The sequence below is a fragment of the Solea senegalensis genome, linkage group LG13 (genome assembly GCF_019176455.1).
Source record: "Solea senegalensis isolate Sse05_10M linkage group LG13, IFAPA_SoseM_1, whole genome shotgun sequence".
In the NCBI taxonomy this organism is placed as follows: Eukaryota; Metazoa; Chordata; class Actinopteri; order Pleuronectiformes; family Soleidae; genus Solea; species Solea senegalensis.
In genome coordinates this window covers 18,150,359-18,173,676 of record NC_058033.1, presented here as the reverse complement: position 1 = coordinate 18,173,676, position 23,318 = coordinate 18,150,359, and the positions used below count along the sequence as shown (strand labels likewise).

Genomic DNA, 23,318 nt, shown 5'->3' with positions numbered 1-23,318 from the left:
TAACTAACGTAACAATGGGAAATAACGTAACTCCGTGACTGAGGTTTTCAATGCATCACGTGACATGGACGTCATTTGAAGAAAAACCCTGTTATTTTTTTAAATGAAATTTTCTGTTCGTATCTGCTTGTGAGCGGCCACGTGACTCAGAGGTTAATTTCACGTCGTCGCTCCTCCTGTCCAACAGGGGGCAGCGGCAAAACCCTGTCAACATAAAGAAGAAGAAAAGGAGGAAAACAGAGGCAGTACGCTTAGCAGTTAGCTGTTAGCTTTGTGGCTCACGTCTGCGGTAAATTCCACTATTTTTCTCCTTTTATTCGTCAAACTGTCGCTGTGTGTTTGTGTTGACGCGTGACGTTGTGACTCCGTTCACCTGCTTTTTTTCGGTGACGTTGTTTTGATGGTAGCGCCTCTGCTATATGTTAGCATCCTCGTTAGCATCCGCGAGGGTTAGCCCGTGTTAGCTCGTGCACACTTAGCTCGCTGCTCGTTAATAACAATCAAACTGTGACATCAGCGAGTACATATAAAACGTGGTTTTTATCCCTGCTCAGGCAGTCTTTATGAGGAGTTTAGTTCTTTCACTCTGACGTCACAGCCAGTTGCGTTAGCTCGATGCTACAAACGATCCTCAGGCTAACTCTTCCCTGATGCCATGGAAACTAAAGTACCTTAAAGTGATGCTTACAGAGTATGTGACCAGAAAATGTCACTTTTTATAATATTACTTCAGGATATTTACTCTTAAGTATCACAAGTCATTTTCTGATGTGATAGCAGCTCGTGTGTGCGTGTCCACGAGCAAAGACACTCAATGTAGCAGCGTGTGAATGGGTGAAAGCTCGTGTAAAGACTAGAAAAGCTCTATATAAATACAGACCATAATATCAACTCTTCTTCTGATTGTGTTTGGAAGTAATGTCATAATAAAGTAACACCATAGAGTAAGTGTGTAAATTTAATTAAGCAACGTTTTCATTGTTTACTTCATAAAAAAAATTGTTTTATTAACTGTACAGATGAACTTATATGTGAATAATCAAAGTTGTTTTCGTTTTTCAGAGCTGAGTTTTGGCTCCTCCTCTCAGAGAGTTGTTTCTTCACTCCTCCCCCTCCTGCAGCGCCGCCGTCATGCCGGCCGCACTGACCGACTCGAGTCAGATCATCTGCGAGGTGTGGGCGAGTAACGTGGAAAACGAGATGAGGAAGATACGCCAGATCATCCAGAGCTACAACTTCATCGCCATGGTAACGATCGCGCGACCATGAGTCGATGAACTGTTGATGAACAGTCGGTCAATTTCAGTGTTTACAAGCTGTTGAGGTTAATCATGTAATTTCATTCATGACTAGTCAGTGAATGCATGAATAACTTTGAAGAAGTCACGAGTATTTAGTCAGAAACCAGGTTTACATTATTGTATGTGTGTGTGTGGTCAGGACACAGAGTTCCCCGGCGTGGTGGTCCGGCCCATCGGCGAGTTCCGCAGCACGGTGGATTATCAGTACCAGCTGCTGCGATGTAATGTGGACCTGCTGAAGATAATCCAGCTCGGACTGACCTTCATGAACGAGGACGGAGATTATCCACCCACCGGGACCACGACCTGGCAGTTCAACTTCAAGTTCAACCTCACGTACGTAACACACAAGACCAGGACCTGTGAGGGGGAGGGACCAGGACCTGTCCTGGTTAGTCATGGTTACGTGTGTGTGTGTGTGTGTGTGTGTGTGTTGCAGTGAGGACATGTACTCGCAGGATTCCATAGACCTGCTGCAGAACTCAGGACTGCAGTTTAAGAAACATGAAGAAGAAGGAATCGACACGCTTTACTTCGCTGAGCTGCTCATGACGTCGGGTCTGGTTCTGTGTGAGAACGTCAAGTGGCTCTCCTTCCACAGGTGAGTGATATGGGTGTGTCCAGTGGCTCTCCTTCCACAGGTGAGTGATGTGGGCATGGACTTAAACATGATGTGACGACACATCGAGTGGGAAAAGTCGTGTGAAACAGAAACACACGTTAGTCATGTGACATGAATGTTCCGGCGCCTGTTGCTGTGTGTCTATAAACACTCTGTGATGTCACTTCCCGCGTGCAGTGGCTACGACTTTGGTTACCTGGTGAAGCTGCTGACGGACGCGCGGCTGCCGGAAGAGGAACACGACTTCTTCCAGATCCTCAACCTCTTCTTTCCGGCCATCTACGACGTCAAGTACTTGATGAAGAGCTGCAAGAACCTGAAGGTAGGAGGAGGAGGAGCCAGAGGGGACGGAGTCTCTGTGCTCTGTGTGTGACCGCTGACGTGTGTGTGTGTGCGTGAGTGCAGGGCGGGCTGCAGGAAGTGGCCGATCAGCTGGAGCTGAAGAGGATCGGGCGACAGCATCAGGCCGGCTCTGACTCTCTGCTCACTGGGATGGCGTTCTTCAGGATGAAGGAGGTCAGTGCACCCTCTGCAGGCTCACTGTGGAAACACACACTCACATCACCACAACACACAGAAACTGCCATTCAATAAGTTTGTCCTTTTTTTTACCAACATCACACAATCCCTTCACGTGTACCTGAACACATCACACGATCCCTTCACCTGTCCCTGAACACATCACACAATCCCTTCACGCGTCCTTGAACACATCACACAATCCCTTCACGCGTCCTTGAACACATCACACAATCCTTTCACATGTCCCTGAACACATCATGAATTTATAATGGTTTTCAATGGGGACGTTTTTGGACCTAAGGTGCCGAGTGAAACTCTTTTTTTTTAAAAAAACGACAAGGTTTGTTTGTTTGTTTGTTTTTTTCGCAGCTTTTTTTTGAAGACAACATCGACGACGCTAAGTATTGTGGGAGATTGTACGGCCTCGGCTCGGGCTCCACGCAACCGCAGAATGGCGTCTCCGGTTCCAGTCAAGAGGAAACAAATAACAAGCACTGATGGTCGCCATGACAACGACGTTTTAAACCCCGACGGACCAGCAGACGCCACAACGTCACTTCCTGTGAGACTGAAACGTAAACATTGGGAACATTCAGTTTTTTTAAACCCGTTTGATTTCTGGCAGTGTGGGACCGCCTCCTGCAGTGATGTCACAGCGTGACTCTGCCCCCTCCTCATGTGTAAATGAAAGTGTGAACTTTGATGAATAAAAAAGAAAAAGTTTTAGCTTTTTTCAGAAACTTTTAACAGTGAAAAAAACCCTGTTTTATTTTGTTTTAAACTGTTTATTAAATGTTTTCTATTTTCAATGGAACAAAAAACACTTTACTTTGTGTTTGTGCTTTTTCCATCGTAAACAAACTAATGTATGTCACAGCTGTGACGACAGGAAGTCGTCACTTCTCCTCCTCCTCTTCCTCCTGACAGGACAGTGGATCCAGACCCTGGACTAGAGTTCTCAACGACCCGTGGGTCTTTAAACCCACCCCCCCCCCACACACACACACACACACACACACACACATTTTCCCATTGATGGAAGCGTGGTGTTTTGTGTTCTCTGTACCAAGGCTCCGCCCCTCTGCAGATTCACTCTTCACATGTGAACAGCAAAGATTCACAACAAACATTTACAACCTGCAGATGAAAAAGGGAAGCCCGACCCGAGTGACCCATCCCTACCGGTCAGGTTTGTCGACGGACTGTTGAGAACTCTTCCCTGAACTGAGACACAGTCTGTTCCTGTTATCTGTGGCTGTTTTGTCGCCACCTAGTGTTTACTCTGTCAAATAAACATGAAAAACAATAGATTATTATTGTCTGTGTATTCTTGAACATATTTATTTTATATATAACTGTATACATATATACAGGTGCTGGTCATATAATTAGAATATCATCAAAAAGTTGATTTATGTCAGTAATTCCATTCAAAAAGTGAAACTTGCATAATGTATACATTCATTCCACACAGACTGATATATCTCAAGTGTTTATTGCTTTTAATTTTGATGATTTAGCTGACAACTAATGAAAACCCCAAATTCAGTATCTCAGAAAATTAGAATATTGTGAAAAGGTTCAATATTGAAGACACCTGGTGCCTCACTCTAATCAGCTAATTAACTCAAAACACCTAAAAAGGCCTGTAAATGGTCTCTCAGTCTAGTTCTGTAGGCTACACAATCATGGAGAAGACTGCTGACTTGATAGACCATTGACACCTTGCACAAGGAGGGCAAGACACAAACGGTCATTGCTAAAGAGGCTGGCTGTTCACAGAGCTCTGTGTCCAAGCAAATTAATAGAGAGGCGAAGGGAAGGAAAAGATGTGGTATAAAAAAGTGTACAAGCAACAGGGATAACCGCACCCTGGAGAGGATTGTGAAACAAAACCCATTCAAAAATGTGGCGGAGATTCACAAAGAGTGGACTGCAGCTGGAGTCAGTGCTTCAAGAACCACCACACACAGACGTATGCAAGACATGGGTTTCAGCTGTCACATTCCTTGTGTCAAACCACTCTTGAACAAGAGACAGCGTCAGAAGCGTCTCGTCTGGGATAAAGACAAAAAGGACTGGACTGCTGCTGAGTGGTCCAAAGTAACGTTCTCTGATGAAAGTAAATTTTGCATTTCCTTCGGAAATCAAGGTCCCAGAGTTTGGAGGAAGAGAGGAGAGGCACAGAATCCACCTTGCTTGAAGTCCAGTGTAAAGTTTCCACAGTCAGTGATGCCAAAGTTACCAGTACCTGGTTTAAGGACCATGGTATCCCTTTCTTCATTGGCTAGCAAACTCGCCTTACCTTAACCCCATAGAAAATCTATGGGGTACTGTGAAGAGGAAGATGCGATACGCCAGACCCAACAATGCAGAAGAGCTGAAGGACACTATCGGAGCAACCTGGGCTCTCATAACACCTGAGCAGTGCCACAGACTGATCGACTCCATGCCACGTCGCATTGCTGCAGTAATTCAGGCAAAAGGAGCCCCAACTAAGTGTTGAGTGCTGTACATGCTCATACTTCCCATGTTCATACTTGTCAGTTGACCAACATTTCTAAAAAACATATTTTTGTATTGGTCTTAAGTAATATTCTAATTTTCTGAGATACTGAATTTGGGGTTTTCATTAGTTGTCAGCTAAATCATCAAAATTAAAAGCAATAAACACTTGAGATATATCAGTCTGTGTGGAATGAATGTATACATTATGCAAGTTTCACTTTTTGAATGGAATTACTGACATAAATCAACTTTTTGATGATATTCTAATTATATGACCAGCACCTGAATATATAATAGTTATATATATCCATTTCGACTCTACTTCAACTATGACAACATGAAAAAAAAAATCATCCACAGATACAGTATATCACAAAAGTGAGTACAGCCCTCACATTTGTATACATTTTTAATTATATCTTTTCATGGGACAACACTGAAGTAATGACACTTTGCTACAATGTTGAGTAGTCTGTGTACAGATTGTATAACAGTGAAAATTTGCTGTCCATTCAAAATAACTTGATAGCCATTAATGTCTAAACTGCTGGCAACAAAATTGACTACACCCCTAAGTGAAAGTGTCCAAATTGGGCCCAAAGTGTCAATATTTTGTGTGGCCACCATTATTTTCCAGCACTGCCATAACCCTCTTGGGCATGGAGTTCACCACAGCTGCACAGGATGCCACTGGAATCCTCTTCCACTCCTCAATGACGACATCACGGAACTAGTGGATGTTAGAGACCTTGCACTTCTCCACCTTCCGTTTGAGGATGCCCCACAGATGCTCTATAGGGTTTAGGTCTGGAGTCATGCTCAGCCAGTCCATCACCTTTATCCTCAGCTTCTTTAGCAAGGCAGTGGTCATCTTGGAGGTGTGCTTGGGGTCACTATCATGCTGGAATACTGCCCTGTGGCCCAGTTTCCGAAGAGAGGGGATCATGCTCTGCTTGAGTATTTCACAGTACATGTTAGCATTCATAGTTCCCTCGATGAACTGTAGCTCCCCAGTGCCAGGCCAGCAGCACTCATGCAGCCCCAGACCATGACAGTCCCACCACCATACTTGACTGTAGGCAAGAGACACTTGTCTTTGTACTCCTCACCTGGTTGACGCCACACACACGTGACACCATCTGAACCAAATAAGGTGATCTTGGTCTCATCAGACCACAGGACATGGTTCCAGTAACCCATGTCCTTAGTCTACTTGTCTTCTGCAAACTGTTTGCAGGCTTTCTTGTGCATCAACTTTAGAAGAGGCTTCTTTCTGGGACGACAGCCATACAGACCAATATGATGCATTGTGCGGCGTATGGTCTGAGCACTGACAGACTGACCCCCCACCCTTTCAACCTCTGCAGCAATGCTGACAGCACTTCTACATCTATTTTCCATACACAACCTCTGGATATAACACTCAGCGCGTACACTCAACTTCTTTGGTTGACCATGGCGAGGCCTGTTCTGAGTGGAACCTCTCCTCTTAAACCGCTGTATGGTCTTGGTCACCGTGCTGCAGCTCAGTTTCAGGGTGTTGGCAATTTTCTTATAGCCTTGGCCATCTTTATGTTTTTTAAGATCCTCTTTGCCATGAGGTGCCATGTTGAACTTTCAGTGAGCAGAATGAGGAGTGTGAGAGCGATAACGCCAAATGTAACACTAACGAGTCACATGACACCGGGGAGGGAAAATGGTTAATTGGGCCCAATTTGGACACTTTCACTTAGGGGTGTACTCACTTTTGTTGCCAGCAGTTTAGACATTAATGGCTGTTTGTTGAGTTATTTTGAATGGACAGCAAATTTACATTCTGCACACAGACTACTTAACATTGTAGCAAAGTGTCATTTCTTGAGTTTTGTCCCATGAAAAAATATAATTAAAAATGTAAAAACATGTGAGGGGTGTACTCACTTTTGTGATATACTGTATAAAGAACTTAACTGATTTACAAAGAAACAGATCCTTTGTGTTTTTACAACACGATCACATGGCCCCGCCCTCTCGGTTTGATTGACAAGTGAGAACTGCAATCTGTTTGAGTTTACAGAACTCAGCTGTCGGCTCCTCCCACTGTTAGACTGCAGGTGTGAGGGGGCGGGAACCAGAAATGTGAGCTCAGTGTGGAGCAAGCGTAGCCACTCCCACTCTGACACGGAGTGACCACTGTTCTTATGGCGCATTTCCACGAGCATAGTAGTATGCGATGATTGGTCAGACTGCCGGCCGCTGACTGGCCAGAGTCCAGTCACAGGAAGAGACGTCCCACACAGAAATCAAGCCAAACAGCGCCGAACTGTAGATCACTAACTACTTAACAACCACGTGGGTTAATCTCCAACAACTACACTGGTGTGTGTGTGTCGCGTATAAAACGAAGTCACCGCAGTTTCACTCAGCCGTGCAGGGATGACTCCGCCCACGTTAAGGAGGTACTTTTTTGTTGTGGAGATGCAACCTAATCGTGCCGTGTCGTGCCAAGGCGAGGCGAGTAGAGCCGGTGGAAATGCGCCATGAATGTTAATCTCTGCATGTGGGTCTGTGTGTGTGTGTAATTTTTCTCTTTGCAGTTCTGGTTTTTAGAAAATGGTTAGTTACTGCGTTAAGAAAGTGTTTTTTTTTTTATTCAGATTAAAGTTCAAATGTTTCATCTTGTGACAAACTTTCAGTTTAAATTTGGAAGAAAATCTGCCCGGCAACAGGTGACTTCACTCCAGGGCCTCCTGCTGGTCAGAGATGAAACACCGCTCCGTCACACGTGAACATTTTTTATTTAACAAAACGTTTTTACACAGGAAGTGGTGATGCGTTCAGGTGCGGAAAAACATGATGGGTTCAGGTGCGGAAAAACATGATGCGTTCATGTTCAGGCGAGGAAACGTGATGCGTTCAGGTTCAGTGAGGAAACGTTATGATGCGTTCTGGTGAGGAAACTCGTGATGCATTCAGGTTCTGGTGAGGAAACTCGTGATGCATTCAGGTTCAAGTGAGGAAAATCAAGATGTGTTCAGGTTTAGGCAAGGAAACGTGATGCGTTCAGGTGAGGAAAATCATGATGCATTCAGGTTCAGGTGAGGAAACGTCGTGATGCGTTCAGGTGAGGAAACGTCGTGATATGTTCAGGTTCAGGTGAGGAAACGTTGTGATGCGTTCAGGGACTTGGGAGTGCGTGCGTATTTTCGCAGCAGCTCTTTGGCTCGTTCCTGCAGAGACTCGGAGACAAACGCTGAAGATCTGGAGACGTGAAGGAGGAGGAGACAACACTCGACGACGTCAGGACGAGGAAACTTCTGAGGGGGAGGAGACACAGGTGAGTGTGCTTGTGTGTTTCTGTGTGCGTGTCTGTGTGTGTGTGTGTGTGTGATGTCACCTTGACGTCGTCCTCCAGTCCGTCCTCCGTCCTCTGAATCGTGGACATTTTCACAGACAAAGACAGAAATGTCTCGTCAGACCTAAATAAACGAGTTAAAGCGGTGGTTAAACTCGTTAACTCGCGCTAACTAACTCATCTAATCACCGGCCAATGACCAACTCCTCACCGTTTCCCAGAATCCTCCTGTCCCTCCGACGCGTGGGCGTGTCTGTGCTGCGTCACCATGGCACTCAGCTGCTCCTGGATCTCGCTGACTCTTCTCCGACTGTCCTGCAGGGCGGCGTGACGCTCGCACACAAGCAGCGCCAGATCACCAGACCAGACGCCTCCGTCCTGAAGGCGAGGGACGTCCCGCGCCTTGCCCCCCTTATCGTCCGTCGTCTCGTGCGTCCACCAGTGCTCGTACAGGCGGTGGAAGAGGATGGCGGCGTGCAGGCTGTCTCTGGCGTGCGCCGCGTCGTCCGTGAGGTGAAGTGTTTTTGGACGTTTGGTGGAAAACGCGCTGACGTCACCTGAGAAGGAAAAAGGTCACGGGTCAGTGATGATGTCATTTGTGGGCGTGGCCAGAGCAGTGGAGAGTCATACCGTGTGGAAACAGTCGCCGGCAGATTCCCGCCGACACGCTGAAGTTTCCGGCATCCGTCAGTGATGTCACCGCCCGCCACAGACACATGACCAGCTGAGCATCATCGTCCAGCAGCCAGCAGAGGGCGGCGGCGGTGAGGTGGAGCGATGACATCAGCAGCACCTGAGCGACGCTGGCGTGAGTGCTCGCCGTCGGACTCTCCATGGATCGCAGCTCCTGCAGCAATGCTGCGGCGCCATGACTTCCTGTCGACCGCTCAGAGATGGCGAACTGCTCCTCCCACACGTCTCTCACCCGATCCAGGAGGGAGGCATGGCCCCCGGCGGGCGAAGCCCACGAGTGACGGGAGATGCAGGACGGAGAGACGGCGGCTGCGTCTTCCAGCGCAGCGGCAGCGAGCTCGCAGACGCTGAGGTGCAGCTGGTGAACCTGCGGAGAGCACCACGTCAATAAAACACAAACGTTAGCTCGGCGCCGCGATTTGCTCGGCCCTCACCTTCAGTCCGCCGTGACACATCACCACTTCCTGCGCCGCGACCCAATCCTGCGCCGCCGCCAGCTCTTTACTGCAGCGCAGTGCCAGTGCCCGAGCCAGAGCCAGCTCGCCGCCAATCCTCGCCACGTCGGCCGCCGCCCTCAGCGACGCCACATCGTTCTTCCTGGCGATCACTTTGGCGGCATCGAAAACGGCACCGGCGGCAAGGTAACTACGGGAGCGAGACGAGGTTAAATGGCGACAGACGGGAAGAGAGCGGCTGAGTCTTTATGGTTCTCACCACTTGGCGGCGGACGAGAAATGTCCGTCCTTCTCCAGAGACGATGCCCAGCTGCTGTAGACACGCCTCAGGGCGAGGTCGTCCACCTGCAGCCGCGCCAGAGCCAGGGTCGCCGCCTCCCTGACAGACACACACACACAGAGGTGTGTTAGCATTAGTCCTCACAGCTATGTTTTTATATATTACATGATGATATTATTGATATCATCATTATTATTATTATTATCATCATCATCATCATCATACTGAAAGGTTCAGGCCTTTCAGTATGTGCTGGCATTAAATGCCCCCATACCACAGCGCCCCTGTGTGTGTGTGTGTGTGTGTGTGGTGACTGCACTCACCTGTACAGTCTGTGTGTGAGCAGCAGCTCCACCGCCTCGTGCACCTGGTTGATTGACAGCAGGTGAGACGCCGCCTTCAGGTGCTGATCCTGTAAACACAGCTGCTGCACGAAGGCCTGCACTGCCCGCTGCCACGCTGAGAAACCCGCTGTACCACCGCGCACACACACACACACACACACACACACAGGGGGAGGAGTCAGTGTGAGTAACGGGTGAAATGTTGAAGGACATATAGTGGAGTTGTCCTCACCCATTGGTGCGAGGGACAGCAGGTGGTCGTTGAGCTCTCCTCTCTCTGTGGCCAGCTGCAGCGCTCCCTGCAGGTCCCCACTCCACAGGCGCAGGTACACCACTGAGTCAAAGTGACACGCCTCCAGGTGAGCATCCTCTACACACACACACACACACCATTAACAGGAAAACAAACGGTTGCTGACACTAAAGTGAACTTGCAGACTGGAGCTTTAACGATGATGATGTCATCAGTGGTTCACCCTCAGAGTGGAGCAGTCTGTGCAGCGCGGCGCGGTCACAGTACAGACCGAGGTTCAGGTGCCGTCCTTCACCGGGGACACAGCCTCCAGGGGGCGGAGTCTGACCATCGGCGTCATGGCGTCGCAGCGTGGACAGACATGTGGACAGAGAGACACAGTCCTGCAGCTGGTCTTCTCTTGGACGCTGGTCCATGGACGAACTGAGAGGAAGGAGAGAGCGAGGTTTCTTCCTCTTCATCATCAGGTCTGAAAACACACACACACACACACAGTTATACACACACACGCACACAAAGTTATACACACACACATACACGCACGCACACACACACACCTGTTCTGTCTTTGATCTTCGCAGCAACAGATGATGATGATGATGATGATTTCTTCTGCGTCTCAAACAAAGCTAAAACAGAAAAGGTTGCTGGTTAAATTGCAATCTTTTGCTCAGGTGTGTGTGTGTGTGTGTGTTACCTGCTGCAGGTGTGGTGCTGCTCACTGAGCCGACTTCATCTTCGTCACCTGACGCCTCCTGACCTGTCGACGCCTTCTCTTCGTTTGTTACTTTCTCCCCGTTCACCTGTGGCGACGCCATGGCTCCGCCTGCAGACACCATGGCTCCGCCTGCAGACGTCGGCTTCTTCTTGTTCTTCTTCTTCTGTTTCATCTTCTCCTTCAGCTCCACCAGCTTCTTCCCTGAAACCACATGACTGTGACTAAACAGGAGGAGGAGGAGGAGCAGGAGCAGGAGGAGGAGGTGTGTCACCTGTGGGAGGTTTGGTGAACTCCTGTTTGGAGATGCTCCACTCCTGCACTGTGAAGTCCTTCCCTCCGGTCCAGACCAGGTCCGGGTCCACAGGTGACCAGTCCACACAGAGCAGGTAACCCGTGTGACCACGGTAGTTGGCGACAGTGGCTTCCTGCAGGACGTCCCACACCTGAACACAACCATGTGACCTCAGTGTGAACACGCAACAAAGATCAAAGTGAAGGTTTCTTTACTTCATGTTGTCAGAGGTTTGTGAACCACTCACTCTCCCACACACACACGAGGTGTTGATCCACTGCTGCCTCCATCACTAAGTTTAAATGTCTTATTTTGTCTAATTCGGTATTTGACACATTTCACAGGAGTGACTACACGAGGCAGCAGAGGAGCAGCAGCTAAAATCACTGATTTTCTCTCTGAGGTTTGGTGTGTGTGTGTGTGTGTGTGTGTGGGGGAGTGAGTGCTTCACAGACTTCAGTCACACCTGTGCGGTGCCGTCGTACGACACGGTGACCAGTCGGGCATCGTGGTGAGGACTCCATGCCATGTCGGTGATTTTGGCCGTGTGACCACAGAGCCTGCGGTACGGCTCCGTCAGCACTGGCGGACTGTCCGGAGGATTCTCTGAACCGAAATGACAAAAAGATCAGGGACCACACAGCAGCTGCAGTCATGTGACGTGGGCGGAGTCACCCCTCTCTCACCTATGACGGCACGCAGGTCGTGGACGTAGACGACAGCATTGCTGGAGCCGGAGGCGAGGAGGTCGTGGTGCCAGCGCAACGTGTTGATGATCTTGTGATGCTGCTGCACACTGCAGAGCAGCTTCAGAGGCGGAGCCACGTACACGTCCACGCACCTGAGCAACAACACTGTTATGATTCTGACCCGGATCACATGACCCACAAGTTCAACTGGGGTTAGAAGACGACGCCAGACCACTCACCCGTCCTCGTTGCCAATGGCAACCACTTTCCCATCAGGCTTCCAGCTGAGGTCAGTGTGTGGAGAGAGTTTGTGCTGCGCGCGCGCACACACACACACACACACACACACACACAGTATAAATGATCAGCTGACACTGTTTGGCTCCACCCTCTTCATCTTCCTCATCCTCACCCTGATGTTGTTGCTGTCCCTGATGAGTGAGTCTACGTCTGAGGCGTCTCCGCTCAGCCTCGCCGGGTCGTGTTGCAGGATGACGCCTTCACCGCCACAGCTGTACAGAGAGTGACACGCCTTTCCTGCCACTGCACACACACACACACACACACACAAAACATGTTTTTCTCTGCAGATTCTGCTGAGTCATGGCGAGTGGACAGTGTGTTGGGACTCACCGGACGTCATCGGGGGGACGGGCGGTCCCCACGCTAACGTGTACACAGTCCTCCTGTGATACGAGCTGGAAACCTGTGGCGGCCTGAAGAAGAAGAAACTTTGAGATTCTCATACTTTTCTCAAAAAGACACAGTAACCACGACGACGCACAAAAACAGAAAAAAGATTCAATCTTACTTGTTTGAGAAAACGTCGTAGATTCCAACTTTACCGTCATCTGTTCCAAACGCCAGAGATCCTTCTTTCTTCGGATGCCACGCTAACTGCAGGCAACAAAGTTCGCAATTCAAGTTAACTTTTTTTTGTTAATGCTAAGCTAACTAGTCCCCTGAAGCTAATGCTAAGACGACTACTCTCCTGAAGCTAATGCTAAGACAACTACTATCCTGAAGCTAATGCTAAGACAACCCCTCTCCTAAAGCTAATGCTAAACTAACTACTCTCTTGGAGCTAATGCTAAGCTATCTAATCAATTGAACATATTGCTAAGCTGACTACTCTCCTGAAGCTAATGCTAAGCTAACTACTAAATTGGAGCTAATGCTAAGCTATCTAATCTACTGGACATAATGCTAAGCTCTCCTGGGGCTAATGCCGAGATGACATTTCCCATAAAGCAAGACACAAGTTTCCAACTTCCTTGCCCACTCTGTGCCCCACCCACTTCTTCTCTCACTTTTCTGTGACTTAATTTCAACTTGTGACAGTGAAATTCATTTTGTCTTTGTCACATGATCAGAGCGAGGACCAGCAGCTTCTGAGCATCACCACCCTCTCTTACCGCTGTGACCTTGGACTTGATGCCCTGCCAGAATGACCTGGTGTCGTACTGGTTCTGGGTGGTCAGCGTGTTCCAGACCCGGATCATGTTGTCGCCGACGCCAAGTGCCAGACATCCCGCCCCCACAGGAGAGAAGGCGAGCTTGTAAACGAAGCCGCCGAGTGTGGGCAGAGTCCAGCAGCAGTCGAGAGACGACAGGTCCCAGCACTTAATCTGCAGAGACAGGTTCTGTTAGGACTGGACCGGGACCGGTTAGCCTGCACGTTAGCCTGGTACAAGGTCCTGTTAGAAAGTTCTGACCCAGTCAGGGATAATGATTCTGGTGGTTTTGACACTGGTTCTGGTTCTGACACACCTCTCGGTCCATGGACGTGCTGATGAGCAGCTCTCTGTCGTCCTGAAGAACTGAGCTCATGTTGAAGACGATCCTGCTGTGGTTCTGACCGTCTGACGACGTCCCCAACAAGGTCCACCGCTGCTTCCCCGACCGGGTCAGGTCCCACACAACCAGCTCGCCACTGATGACACACACATCCACCCATCAATCAATCAATCAATCAATCAATCAAGTCTCTGAGGTGAAGATGCGTGGAGACACACCTGAAGCAGCTGGACACCAGCTGATTGGACCGTCCCCTGGGCCACAGGACACTCAGCCACAGTCGCTCTTTGACCCCGGGGTCGAGGGCGGAGCCTCGTCTCTTCAGGTATGGCAGTTTCAGCGTCATCACTCCTGACGATGATGGGAAACTGATCAGTGAACTGTTGTGACCTGAACAATGATCCGTGATCAATGACCAACAAACATGGCTGCTGACCTTTGCCCTTGGCTGCGCTCCAGATCCTGACGGTCTGGTCTTTGCTGCCAGAAGCTAACAAACCTCCGTCCTCCTCTGACAAGACGCCGTTTGTGACTGCGGTGAGAAAAACGCGTTAGCGTCGTCATTTTTTGTTCAAATCTGCAACGGCGCCAAACTGACATCACCTTCACTGTCCTCAGGTCGGCAGCAGAGGGCGCTCTCACCAGGCAGAGGCGCCCACGCCAACGAGTGGATCTCGTCGTCGTGTCCACGGAGACGGTGCGTGACCTCGCCTTTCTTACTCACGTCGATCAATACGATCATTCCGTCCTTGTAGCTGAAATGTTTGAAGAGATATTTGAAACTGATTTTAGCCTCTGAACAAAAGACTGTGTCATGTTTAAGTTCTGTAAGTTCCAGTTATTTACACTTAATATGTGTGTGGTTATTAATAGTTTACATACAGTGTTTGATGCACACGCATGTTTTATCTCAAATGTGTCAGCACCTCACACAAATGCATAGAAATATGACATTTAAAGACGGTCGGCTTGTCTTTGCTTTGGCTCACAATGAAAACCTGTGTTCTTACCCGACAGCCACACAGCTCCAGGTGTGAGGGGAACAGCTGAGGCAGAAGATGGTGCGCGGCTCAGGGAAGAAGCTGCCAGTGTCTCCAGTGTGATACCAGTGACACATAACCACGCCCTTTTCATCACCCGACACCACCAGATTTTTATCCACAGGAGACCAGTGCACCGCTGACACGGGACTCTGAGAGCGGATACAACAGACACACACTGAGGGGCTTTGTTTCGTCACTGTCACTCACAACGTTTCACTCCTAGCGACTGTAACGAGACAAAATGCTCTAAGTCATTGTGACGAGACAAAACACTCCAAGAGACTGTGACGAGACAAAAATGCTCCGGGAGACTTTGACGAGACAAACCGCTCCGAGAGACTGTTACGAGACATAAATGCTCCGGGAGACTGTGACGAAACAAAACGCTCCGGGAGTCTGTGACGAAACAATACGCTCCAAGAGACTGTGACGAGACAAACCGCTCCAAGAGACCGCAACGAGACAAAAGCGCTCCGAAAGACTGCAACGAGACAAAAGCGCCCGAGACTGCGAGACAAAATGCTCCGGAGACTGCGGAGACAAAACGCCCGGAGACTGTGCAGACAACGCCCGAGACTGTGACAAGACAAACTGCTCTGGGAGAGTGACGACAAATCAAACCAGAGAGGCGATGACACAAAAGCGCCAAGAGAAGACAAAAACGCTCCGAGAGACTGACGAGACAAAAAAGGCTCAGAGAGACTGCGACGAGACAAAAAAGGCTCAGAGAGACTGCGACGAGACAAAAAAGGCTCAGAGAGACTGCGACAAGACAAAAAAGGCTCAGAGAGACTGTGACGAGACAAAAACACTCCAAGAGATTTTGTAACGTTAGGATCCCACTTTCGACCACTGAAGACATATGGTCCTGAGACGTGGACACTGACCTGATGAGATGCAAGTTCCCTCAGAGGAGTCCTGGTGTTAGTGTCCCAGAAGCAAATGGTCCCATCGTGGGCTGAGCTAACACAGAGGTGACCCTGTCCCTCATGATGGCAGAAGGAGAAACCCGACACCACGTCCCTGTGTCCGACCAGCTCACCTGGACAAACGCACAGGTGTGATGACATCAGTGTCGTTAAATCACGATATGTTCAACTTTTAAACAAGATACGACTGTATGCAACAACAACAACAACAATAATAATAATAATATTGTTCTGTTTCTACATGGAAGAAACAGGACAACATTAATCCAGTAAATCTGAACCAAGAGGGGCGTGGCCTCCAATTTTCAAAGGTATTAATACACCTGATGAGTGGTTTGGACACAAACCACACGACAGGCCACACGGTTGGTGAAGTGGTTCGCGCTCTTGACTTAACAGTAAGAGGAACCGGGTTCGAGCCCCGGTTGAAACAAGGGTTCATGTGGTTGTTTACTCACCCACCACCCTGCAGCTGCACGCGGACACGTCAATCAGATAAATGTTGTTTTTGGCTCCGAATCCCATTAAACCGCTGCTGCTGACGTCACTGCAGCGCGAGCAGTACCAGTTGGGAGAGGCGGGAAGAGATCGTTCAAACATGGCGCTGTGAGTGTTTTCGTTAACTCATGTGTCTTTGGTGAAGTCTGAACATCCAAACTCAAAACTTCTCACATGTCGAAGCGGCGACATCAACTGCCGTAAAGTCGACCTATGCTGCTGTCGTAAATCCTTTCCGGTGCCGGCTACGGAATCTTCATTGGGTCAAACCACGGCGAGGTCGCCTTTTTTCTAAATTACATTAATGTCAAATCCGTAACAGCGGATTTGTACCGTGTTTAAATGGTTTGTGATAATTCACGTCATAATTAACGCTGTCGACATAAATGTAAGCGTTCACCTTCATCGTCAGATCCTCTGCAGCCCAGTAGGTGGCGGAAATGCGCCAACCGTCATGTGAGCTCACGAGAGAAGAAGGGAAACCACGAACGTACAGCGACCAACTGAGTCGTAAACATGCAACATGGCGACAGCAGCAATGACAGTACGCGGTGAGAGAAGTTCAGCTCCGTTCATTTCTCGTGTGTGTTTTTATGACGTTAATCTTTGTCGTTGACGAGTTCGTGTTTTTGTTCGCAGGTGTTGCTTTTATTCGGAACATGTCTGCGTCGTTTCACTGCAGGTAAATTAGCATCACAGCTACGGCTAACGTGTCGTACTGCAGGAAGGACGAATGAGCTGTGCCAATGTTAGCCACTGAGATGCTATCATGTTGTTTACACATGGAAACCGTGATTGTGTGTCACACCAAAGTCCATAGAGAAAATCGGTGATTTGAACATGACAACACACAGGAGTTCACAGGAGTTGTTGATCCACTGCTGCCGCCATCACTGAGTTTAAATGTCTTATTTTGTTAATTCGGCATTTGAAATGAGCATTCCACCCCTGGCTAATTGTACTTGATTCCATTGTAAGTCGCTTTGTATAAAAGCGTCTGCTAAATGACATGTGATGTAATGTAATGAAATATATCATTTAGACTTACCTGAGTGACACAAAGTGTCACTCAGGTAAGTGTCACACGATGCAGCAAAGGACCAGCAGTGATGTTCTCCATGGACTTTGGTGTAGGAGAGTGAGTGGTTTACGAACGTGTCTGTCTAACAGTGAGGATACATGAACATGGACGTGTAGAAGTGACAAAAACCTGTTTTTCGTTGTCTCTGCTGGAAAGTGAGTGGTTTTGTCAGGCTGGTTCTCAGCAACAGGGGGCGCTCCTCCCACCATAGTGTCATTACATAACACAGCCACACTTTTATCATCTCTCTTATGGCCATAATTATAACCAGGCAGTTACTGTGTTTTTCCAAGTTTCTAATAAAATGGGAACTCTAAAATGACAAACAAACAGTTTCACATTTTACAATTTGAACTTTGAACTATTTTCTGTACAAAAAAATCACTGTGTTTTAAAAAAACAAAAACTAAAAGTCACTCCTGGAGTTTTAGTTTTGAACCTTGTGTCTGTGTCTGGAGTGCACGTGCAGGCGTTTTTGTGCTTCTCAGTCGTGGTCCTGCATGTTTCTGGTGTCTGGGAGCAGGGTCACATCGTCCTTGAACTCCAAGGAGACATGTCCACAATACCACAGAAAATATCTGGCTTTTACTACTACATACCCGGGTACACCTGAAGGCTCCTGCTCGTCATGGTCGCTGCCATGAGTCTCCTGAGATGTCCACCGTCCAATTCTCCCATCACCATGAAAACTCTTGTTGTCTACTTGTCTATTTTTTTTAGGTATATTAAGGTACTGAGAAGCTGAACTCTCACAAATTAGTGATGTCTGTGTCTGTCCACTGTGTCTCCAGGTTCCAGGCTCTGATTGGTCGCTGTCCTCAGCAGCTGTCGTGTCTCCACACCAGTGCCTTGCTGGAGTCAAAGACCTGGGAGAGGAGGAACCTGAAGGTGTTTCCTCCTCAGAAACCAGATGAAGCTCTAAGACCAGCCGTGAGTCTCTGCTGCGTGTGTGAGGGCTGAGTGATCAAGACTAAGTCATGTCTCTGTATCTGTGAGCTGATCGCCGATACTCCACATATATATCTGGATATTCTGTGACGTACTCGGCGTTTCCCCCAAAGCATTATAGCATTTTAGATCAAAGGTTTTCCAGAGGCAAACCCTTTAAAACATAAGTTTAAGCCACATGCCAAAGGTCAGAGGTCACTGAAATAAAACAATGACAATAATTACTCTGGCGTGCGTCTCTGTGTGTGTGTGTGGCTCATGTGTTGTCATTTTAACGCTAAAAGAAGTACATCAATACAAGCTATATTGTCCCGCATTATGTCTCCTTTAGAAATATGTCTATGTATGTATGTATATATATATATATATGTGTGTATGTGTATTTATATATATATATATATATATATATATATATATATATATATATATATATATATATATATACATATGTATGTATATATATATATATATATATATATATATATATATATATATATATATATATATATATATATATATATATATATATATATATATATTAAAGTATGTATGTTTGTGTGTGTGTGTGTTCACCAGGAGATTCATCTGAGCCGGAGGCAGATTAAATACAGCAAAGACAAGATGTGGTATCTGGCAAAGATGGTAAGCCCTGGACTTTGTTTACAGCCGCTGTACGAGGCACGGGAGGAGCAGCAGCAGCAGCATCATCAGCATCAGCTGCCGCTTCACTCTTCTCTCCTTTGTGCACAGATTCGAGGGCTGAGCATCGACCAGGCCGTCGCTCAGCTGGAGTTCAATGACAAGAAAGGAGCAAAGATCATGAAGGAGGTTTGTCACACACACACACTGACCTGATATTTGGTGTAGTGATGATGGAGTTCATGTCTTGTTTGAGTGACATGGTCGCAGATACACGTCTGTCACTCATCTCATCCTTCATTTTGTGTCTGTTACAAATGAATAGATGAAACGTTTGTTTCAGGTTCTTCTTGAAGCTCAGGACAAGGCCGTCAAACATCACCACGTGGAGTTCAAGTCCAACCTGTACGTAGGTGAGTGTCAGCTCTAGCTCCGCCCACATCAGTCTGTCTCATAAACTCTGTAATTGACACGTCTGTCCTCCCCGTCTGTCCCTCCTCTCTGTCCCCATCTATCCCTGCTCTCTGTCTCCGTCTGTCCTGCAGCGGAGTCTTTCTCCGGTAAAGGTCGGTACCTGAAGCGTCTCCGTTACCATGGTCGCGGGATGTGTGGTGTCATGGACAAAGTTTACTGTCACTACTTTGTGAAGCTGGTGGAAGGTCCGCCCCCGAGGACAGAGGAGAGGACTGGTCTGGACGAGGCGAGAGACTACGTCCAGAAGCTGCGTGACAGAACCATCATCCACAGTCTGTAGATGAGCTGTGTGTATGTGTAAATAAATGTATGTCATGAGACTTTAATCTATCTCTTCTGTCCATGTCGACATGACTTTAACAACAACAGAGACGTGAAATAAAAAAAATGAAGAAAATCACTAAATGTCTCTGGTGTCCACATCAAGACCCCGCCCCCTCCATGGTCACTGCCACATCAACGTTTCCTGCCCCAGAAGTCGTACATGTTACACACCTTGAAAAACGCTCGGGTATTTTAAAGGCGACATTGACGTGTGTGTGTGTGTACCTCATTTATGAAACCCTAACCCTATTTATGTTTGGACTGACTCAACAAAGCCCGATCACTAACCTAGCATGACCAGTTAAAGACTAACTAAGTACTCTTCAGACAGGGTTAGTTTACATATGTGGAATAATGTGATGTTACCATCTATTATCACATTAACATCTTCTGTCAAATTATCATCATCTGTCACATCATCATCTGTCACATAATCAGATACGTCTTGCTGACATCAGGTCACACTTTAAAACACCTGGACATTTCAGCTCATTTACATTACATTACCATCACATTTACATTAACATTTACATTACATGTCATTTAGCAGACACTTTTATCCAAAGCGATTTACAAGGGAATTGAGTTACAACCTGTCAGGGGTGGAGTTGAACTTGTGACCATGAAGTCTTTTGCACACAGGGTACCGTTCTCAACCACTGAGCTACTCCACCCCCATCTGTCAGCTCCTCCAGGGCGCCTCTTGTGGACAAATGTGGTGTCGCCTCCTCTGGTTCATCAGAAGTCATGATCCTAATTTAATGATAACGATCAGCTGTTCTCCTCGCTGCTGCTGCTGCTGCTGAGTCATGGCTCTGATTGCTCCATTAGTCAGTGTCGCCCTCTGGTGACGGCCCCGTGCCACAACCGCTGCTTCCATTCATTACGTCATCGTTTTTTCTGGACAAACGTTGTTGTGTTTTGTTTGCGTGAGTTACTGAGAAAAGAGAAATGAAGCTCATCTCAGCACACACACACACACACACACCTGAGCTGTGGTGACTGAACACCTGCTGACTAAAGATGTGTTTGATCATCACTTGTGTCCAAACATTAAAAAATAACTCTTTCTTTTGCAACGGTGATGAAATTAGATGGACTATCAGTGCAGGAATTAACCTTTAAAACTTAGAGAGAGAGAGAGACTGACTCGCACAAACTCCTCCCCCTTCCAAACACCTGTTTCTAACTGTCCAAAACAACGTGTCATGTGACAGAGTAAATATTCCAAAGAGAATAAAAAAGAGTTTTAACATGGGAGTGAACGAGAGGTTTGACATGTGAAAACGACAACAACACACAGGCTGAGACGACAACCACAGCAACATGTTTGTGTGAGCAGGAGAAGAGTTTGACTCTCACAGCGCAATACACACTCATTATAGAATATAAAGTAGAAGTGAAGGATTTCTTCCCTCGCCCAAAGAAATATTGCATTTTAAAATAAATATCACCTTTAAAAATGTGCATTAGGAGCTTCAAACTTCATGGAAGTCATGTGACAACATGTGGACATTAGCTGTGCTGAAGTGAAGCAGAGTCAAATTACACAGGTTTTAGTGAAGAGATGCCGAGGCGACTCTATCTGTGTGGGTAAAACATGTTATTTACATGTGATGTATTATTCTATTCTATTATAGTCTAATTAAAAGAATAAAAACTTGATTATATTTGGGGCATTTTTCTCTGAGCCTGTTCAGAGCCAGAGCTCCGGCTGTGATTGGCCAATCTGGGTGATTGACAGGTCGTTTTAATCCTCTAAGCCAATAGAATCAGTCTGCGGCGTCAGAAGGACGCAAATGCATATGACGTAGTTTGACGGACATTTGCCCTTCTCCAATCAGAACGAGCTAATGTCTGTCAGGAATGACCAATCAGAGCAGGAACAAGCCCCAAGGCATGCTGTGAAGCCGTTAGCAGTGGTTTTGTTGCAGGGAAAACAGCTTGTTTTGCTCAATAACAAAGGTAAGACAACATTTCTTGAAAGTGAATTGTTGTTTTGTTCTTATTTTGCAGCTGGATCCGTGACTTTTGGTCATAGAGTGATATTTCTTTACATGACTACGCAGATTCTCCGGTATGAAGAAGTGGAAAGGTAACTACTCAGTGTGGCAGCACACTGCTCCTAATTCTAGGATGGGTCAAATGCAGAGAAATATTAGTTTAAGATTTAAGTGTTGTTGGTTCAATCACTTGGCGTTTAGTGTGTGTTTGGTGAACATAAGAATGGTTTTCATGAGCTTTTCGCTGAGTTTCTGAGCTTTCTGTGGGTATGCTGCATGTCCAGTGTCACAGTGCTGAAAGTGACTGCACCCAATAACTCTTTATTGCAAGGAGCCATATTGACCAAATTCACTGTACATGGACCTGGTTTCCTCTACTGTTCAAAAGGAGAGAGTGAGTGCTTTACAAACTTCAGCTTTACGCAAGAAAAACCCATTGAAGCCACTTAATAAAAGACATTTAATCAAATGTCCATCCGTTAAAGTCTCTGGTGTCTGTGTCACATGATCACTTCTTCATTTCACAGTGAGATAAAGACGTGATCATGTGACATAGTTTTGAGAAAGTGATTGATCATAAATTCATCATAGTACAGCAGCTATATATAGTATATATAGATTTATTGTAAATAAATATCTATGAATCATTTAACCACAGTTCACCCTCTCACAGCACTCAACCTCACTCAACCACTCTCTGCCTGCCAAGACACGCCCCCTCATCAAGCCAACAGGACTCACATGTGAGCACAGCTGTTGTCCCTGAGAGAGTGGGGTGAGCTTCTCTGTCGTCTCTGCACAAAGAAAAGTGAAACTTGTTGTTTAGTTGTAAAAAGTGAAACTCTTTTTGTTTAGTTGTAAAAAGTGAAACTCTTTGTTTAGTTGTAAAAAGTGAAACTCGTTGTTTACTTGTTTTGTTGTAAAAAGTGAAACTCTTTTTGTTTAGTTGTAAAAAGTGAAACTCGTTGTTTGTTGTAAAAAGTGAAACTCGTTTTGTTGTAAAAAGTGAAACTCTTGTTTTGTTGTAAAAAGTAAAACTCTTTGTTTAGTTGTTTTGTTGTAAAAGGTGAAACTCTTTGTTGAGTTGTTTTGTTGTAAAAGGTTAAACTCTTTGTTTTGTTGTAAAAAGTGAAACTATTTGTTTTGTTGTTTTGTTGTAAAAAGTTAAACTCTTTTGTTTTGTTGTAAAAAGTGAAACTCTTTTGTTTTGTTGTAAAAGTGAAACTCTTTGTTTAGTTGTTTTGTTATAAAAAGTGAAACTCTTTGTTGTAAAAAAGTGAAACTCTTTGTTTTGTTGTAAAAAGTGAAACTATTTGTTTAGTTGTTTTGTTGTAAAAAGTGAAACTCTGTTTTGTTGTAAAAAGTGAAACTTTTTGTTTAGTTGTTTTGTTGTAAAAAGTGAAACTCGTTGTTTTGTTGTAAAAAGTTAAACTCGTTTAGTTGTTTTGTTGTAAAAAGTTAAACTCGTTTAGTTGTTTTGTTGTAAAAAGTTAAACTCGTTTTGTTGTAAAAAGTGAAACTCTTTGTTTTGTTGTAAAAACCAAACAAACGTCTGCGACCTGAATACACAC

General features: G+C 46.5%; 3 protein-coding genes and 1 long non-coding RNA gene across 5 annotated transcripts; 3 read left to right on the top strand and 1 right to left on the bottom strand.

The window, feature by feature from the left end:
- The first annotated feature begins 243 nt into the window (after positions 1-243).
- Positions 244-3,753, top strand: cnot8 (CCR4-NOT transcription complex, subunit 8). Of its 2 annotated transcripts, none has more exons than XM_044042745.1 (7): positions 244-289; positions 1,063-1,248; positions 1,441-1,637; positions 1,741-1,902; positions 2,101-2,245; positions 2,329-2,439; positions 2,815-3,753. In XM_044042745.1, exons 2-7 carry the CDS (start codon positions 1,132-1,134, stop codon positions 2,941-2,943), a joined length of 861 nt encoding a protein of 286 aa, XP_043898680.1. In that variant the 5' UTR covers positions 244-289; positions 1,063-1,131; the 3' UTR covers positions 2,944-3,753. The 2 variants fall into 2 exon arrangements, with proteins under 2 accessions (XP_043898680.1, XP_043898681.1); XM_044042746.1 differs by lacking the exon at positions 244-289 and adding an exon at positions 881-944.
- Positions 3,754-7,711: 3,958 nt separating this feature from the next.
- On the bottom strand, positions 7,712-16,697 carry gemin5 (gem (nuclear organelle) associated protein 5). Its single transcript, XM_044042742.1, has 26 exons — positions 16,239-16,697; positions 15,739-15,893; positions 14,819-15,000; positions 14,412-14,563; positions 14,245-14,340; positions 14,027-14,159; positions 13,782-13,944; positions 13,427-13,639; positions 12,823-12,908; positions 12,645-12,727; positions 12,424-12,554; positions 12,251-12,324; positions 12,009-12,163; positions 11,789-11,928; positions 11,302-11,473; positions 11,010-11,231; positions 10,870-10,941; positions 10,536-10,781; positions 10,292-10,429; positions 10,039-10,186; positions 9,695-9,814; positions 9,415-9,625; positions 8,918-9,347; positions 8,499-8,844; positions 8,330-8,411; positions 7,712-8,249 (listed from the first exon to the last, which is right to left on the bottom strand). The coding sequence occupies exons 1-26, from the start codon at positions 16,378-16,380 to the stop codon at positions 8,085-8,087; spliced, it is 4,257 nt and encodes a 1,418-aa protein (XP_043898677.1). The 5' UTR covers positions 16,381-16,697; the 3' UTR covers positions 7,712-8,084.
- Positions 12,158-14,924, top strand: LOC122779997. The gene is made up of 5 exons (XR_006361636.1): positions 12,158-12,300; positions 12,602-12,922; positions 13,385-14,345; positions 14,427-14,505; positions 14,826-14,924. It is a non-coding gene; the product is annotated as an uncharacterized LOC122779997 (long non-coding RNA).
- A 65-nt stretch (positions 16,698-16,762) lies between the features above and the next one.
- Positions 16,763-19,820, top strand: mrpl22 (mitochondrial ribosomal protein L22). The gene is made up of 7 exons (XM_044042747.1): positions 16,763-16,829; positions 16,918-16,960; positions 18,151-18,289; positions 18,884-18,949; positions 19,058-19,135; positions 19,290-19,359; positions 19,492-19,820. The coding sequence occupies exons 1-7, from the start codon at positions 16,802-16,804 to the stop codon at positions 19,698-19,700; spliced, it is 633 nt and encodes a 210-aa protein (XP_043898682.1). The 5' UTR covers positions 16,763-16,801; the 3' UTR covers positions 19,701-19,820.
- The last annotated feature ends 3,498 nt before the right edge of the window (positions 19,821-23,318 follow it).